Source organism: Pteropus alecto, unplaced genomic scaffold (genome assembly GCF_000325575.1).
Source record: "Pteropus alecto unplaced genomic scaffold, ASM32557v1 scaffold50, whole genome shotgun sequence".
Classification (NCBI taxonomy): Eukaryota; Metazoa; Chordata; class Mammalia; order Chiroptera; family Pteropodidae; genus Pteropus; species Pteropus alecto.
The window spans coordinates 5,125,749-5,129,699 of NW_006431918.1; the positions used below are offsets into that span (position 1 = coordinate 5,125,749).

The window sequence follows — 3,951 nt, forward strand, 5'->3', positions numbered from 1 at the left end:
CCCTCTTTGGCCTGGTGGTTCTCTGGGCTCAGCAGGACAAGAGCAAGAGGGACACAAGGGACCAGTTAGGCTTCCCTGGGACAGCGGCCCCCAGGTTGCGGCGTGGTCCAAAGAGGGCGGGGGGGAGGACGAGCGGTGCCAGGGTGAGCGCACACTGCTGATGAGAAAGCGAAGTGGGGTTTCGAGGCATAGTAGCTGTGAATTAGGGTTCCCTCATGGTGTTCCAGAAAACTAAGCGCGTCCCTTAGAGACCGCCTTCGGGCTGTTTTCTTTGGTGTCGGTGCCACTGTGGCTAGAGCACATGGGACCCAGGCTCCCAGCAGTCACGTTCAGCCCACGCTTGCTCCGGTGTTCTGTCTTGCTCAGAGGGAGAGCCATATACCTGGTTAGTTGACTGGGGGACACTTAAGTGATCAGTGTGGTCCAACCCCCAGAAATGCTGAAATTTGACAGCACGAAGTATGAGCTCTGGAAAAAGCCTTGCCTTACATGCCAAACCTATCACCAGCGAGCCCTATGTACACTCTCCTAAGCCCCCACATGCATGGCTGTCGTGATCATCCCCATTTTCCAGGGGAGCAAACTGAAGTAGCCAGAGGCAAAAAGACTTGCCCCAGGTCACACAGACAACAGGGGAGCTGGGATGCACAGCCGAGCCCCAGTGCTCAGCCCTAATGTTCCAGGAGCTGTAGCACAGATGAGCTCCCGGGGGCAAAAATCACCTGGCGAGCCCTGGAGTGCCGACAGAGCACGGGGTCTCCACCATCCCTGACGGAGGGGCAGCCACTTCAGTGTGCGCCCTGCAGCCTGCTCCACACCCTGCCTGCTAGGAAGCCCCTCCTAACGTGAAAGTGAACGGAGGTAGCCCTCCGCAGGGCAGCTCCTGATGCAGGCTTCACAGCCTTTCACCGCGTCCGCCGCACGTTTAATAGATGCCATCTCATCTACTCCTCCTGGGTCAAGAAGAATTCTCCCCACGTCCAGACACAGGGATGTACAGAGAAGTTAAGTAATCTACCTACATGCGCATACCCAGTGCTGGTAGGAGGCAGGTTTTGAACCCAGATCTAAGTCCGAAACCTGGGCTCATAACCAGTTCCCCACACTAGGCTCCTGGGAAGTTTAAGATACGCTTTTCAATGAAGGTCAAGTGTGGATCCGAGGCCCACGTGTGCTGGGCTCCAGGTAGCCCCGGCCACCCTCCGACCGCCGGACTTGCTACTGTGGAAGGGCCCCTTGCCCTGCCTGGCTCCCGCTTTCAGTGAGGATGAACACCTTGCCCTGCTTGCCCTTTTCCACAAGGTGGCCAGGAGGCTCCTGAGTGGCAGCGGTGTATTAACACACACGAGGACTCCTTTGTCACTTGTGTCTGTCAGGGACAGATGAGGCTGAGAGCAGGAGATGCTGTTCCTGGAAGACACCTGCCAAGTCTCCATCAGAGAAAGAGACCTGGGCTGGTTTTGAGGCCCACGAGGAGCTGAACCGACAGGCTCCGGGGGAAAGAGATTTCCCAGGAGCCTTGGTAAAGTGGGGCTCCATCCAACCCTCCCTTCTCCCTGGCAGGCAGCAGAGCGCTGCAAGGTAGGCACACTCACCTGGGTGGCCAGGATGCTGTGCTTGATCCCCGTGTTGTGTGTTCCGGTCCCAATGATGCCACCTGCAGTCACATCTGACATGGCTCCCAGGCTGGGCTCGGCAGGACAGAGCGAGAAGGACACAAGGGACCAACCAGTTAGGCTTCCCTGGGACAGTGGCCCCCAGGTTGCGGTGTGAGGCCCTCAGAGCAGAAGAGTAGATTCATCTCCTCCCTGGGTTCTTGTCTCGCACTTCTCATGACTTCGCTTGTCTGGCTCGCTGGCCCTCCTGGTCTCTGAGCCTGTTTCCTCACCTCGGTGACCTGTCACATGAGCTGGCAGGGGCATGGCCCAGCTCTGGGGTGGGGGTGGGGGGGCCTGCCTGCGTAGCTCTGGGTTTCCACAGCCTACAAGCTCCCTTCTCTCGGTCCCCCACCCATCAACAATATCTTCTCCACCAACCCAAGACCCCAGTGTTCCTGCTAAGACTTCTTTAGATCCAGCCTAGTAAGGCCTGAGAAGTCCCGTGGGACCTGGGTCAGATAACACACAGACATCCCAAGCTGCTATGAATAGGTAGGAACCTCCCTGAGTTGTGAGGAAGGAGAAGACCATTCTTAGAAACCTTCAGGGGCGTCTCGGGCCATCTAGAATAAACCCCGCCTCCTTCAGCCCAGAGTTCCAGGCCCTGGAATGAATAAAAGGTTCTGTGTACACAAGAGGACCAGATTTCTTAAGGGAAGTTGTATCAGGCAGTGATTTTACACGTTCTGTGACCTTGGGTGTGTCATTTAACCTGTTTCCTCATCTGTAGAAGGAGAATAACTCTCTCAGATACTGTGTGAAGATGCGGCTAAGTGCCTGGCGTACAGTGGTTGCAAAGGGTGGCAGTCCCCTCTCCGGGCTCCTTCCATTGGCATGATGTGTAAAGTACAGTGGCGGCGTCCTCCGCTGCTGTCCCAGAGCCGGTCCTGTTGAGCTGGGCTGTCTGAGAGAAGGAGCCAGCAAATCTCATGTGCTCCTGGGGCATGCAGTCTGGGGCCAGAAATTAGAAAGATATGCCCAGATCTCAGGGTCAAGGAAAGAGCGGGTCAGGAGTATAAGAGGCTTACTTCTCAGGAGCTTTCTGAGATATTCCAGCCCCAGCTTAAAGGAGAGGAAAGACAATATTTACTGAAGGTCTATTGTTTGCCAAGGTGATTGGAGCCTTACATCGTACATAACAGTTTCACAATTAATGGGCTTGGTGTGGAAGGGCAGGGATTTGAAATGATCCCTCCCCTCAGCAGACCCAGAGCCCCGAGGCAGGCAGGCTCCCCAAAATGCAGGCTGGAGGACACCAGTGGCTCTGCTCTGATTTCAACTTAAGTTGACAAGCCGACAATCAGAAAATCTAGCTCATGCCTTCCTGCAGAGGGGCCTGGGGGCTGCCCTGGCAGGACAGTAAGAGGATGAGAGAGACCGAAGCCTTTTCCCGTCCCCCCTTGTCCTCCCCTCACCCTGTGTCCGCTGTCATCTCTGTTCCTACTCACTGGACTGCTGGGAAATATGGCCCCTTCTGAAAAGACCGGAATGTTAAAAGGGGGTCGCAGACAGCCCGCGCCGGGGGGATGCTCCGGCGCGTGGGAAGACACAGGCACGATGACGTTTGTCACAGAATTACGAATCACAGCGAAAAACAGAGCCGCCTAAGTGTGCACAGGGAGGGTGGTCGATCCAGCTGCGACCTTCTTCCCTTCTCCGTGAAGTTTACGAAGACGAAAGAGGAATGTGGAAGAGAGGCTGTGACGGAGTAGGAGAAAGCAGGCTGGGGACAGCGAGGCCCTCAGGGAGAAGGGCCTCGGAAGGAAAGACCAGGCTTCGGCCTCTGAGGGGATGGACATAAGGAGTCACGGGGGACAGTTCACTTCTGGAGGCTGTGGAACGAGGCATTGATGGAGCCAGGAAAATGAACGCTATGTACACTCTTCTAAGCCCCCACGTGCTTGGCTGTCGTGATCATCCCCATTTTCTGGGGGAGCAAACTGAGGTAGCCAGAGGCAAAAAGACTTGCCCCAGGTCACACAGACAACAGGGGAGCTGGGATGCACAGCCGAGCCCCAGTGCTCAGCCCTAATGTTCCAGGAGCTGTAGCACAGATGAGCTCCCGGGGGCAAAAATCACCTGGCGAGCCCTGGAGTGCCGACAGAGCACGGGGTCTCCACCATCCCTGACGGAGGGGCAGCCACTTCAGTGTGCGCCCTGCAGCCTGCTCCACACCCTGCCTGCTAGGAAGCCCCTCCTAACGTGAAAGTGAACGGAGGTAGCCCTCCGCAGGGCAGCTCCTGATGCAGGCTTCACAGCCTTTCACCGCGTCCGCCGCACGTTTAATAGGTGC

The 3,951-nt window shown here is 56.6% G+C and overlaps 1 protein-coding gene across 1 annotated transcript in view; it reads right to left on the reverse strand.

Moving 5' to 3' along the window:
* Nucleotides 1-3,951, reverse strand: part of LOC102892731 (L-gulonolactone oxidase) — a 24,986-nt gene that overhangs the window by 12,465 nt on the left and 8,570 nt on the right. Inside the window, exon 5 of the mRNA XM_015600680.1 lies at nucleotides 1,596-1,686. Within this exon, the coding sequence (XP_015456166.1) occupies nucleotides 1,596-1,686 (91 nt within the window). The remainder of the gene's footprint in view (nucleotides 1-1,595; nucleotides 1,687-3,951) is intronic.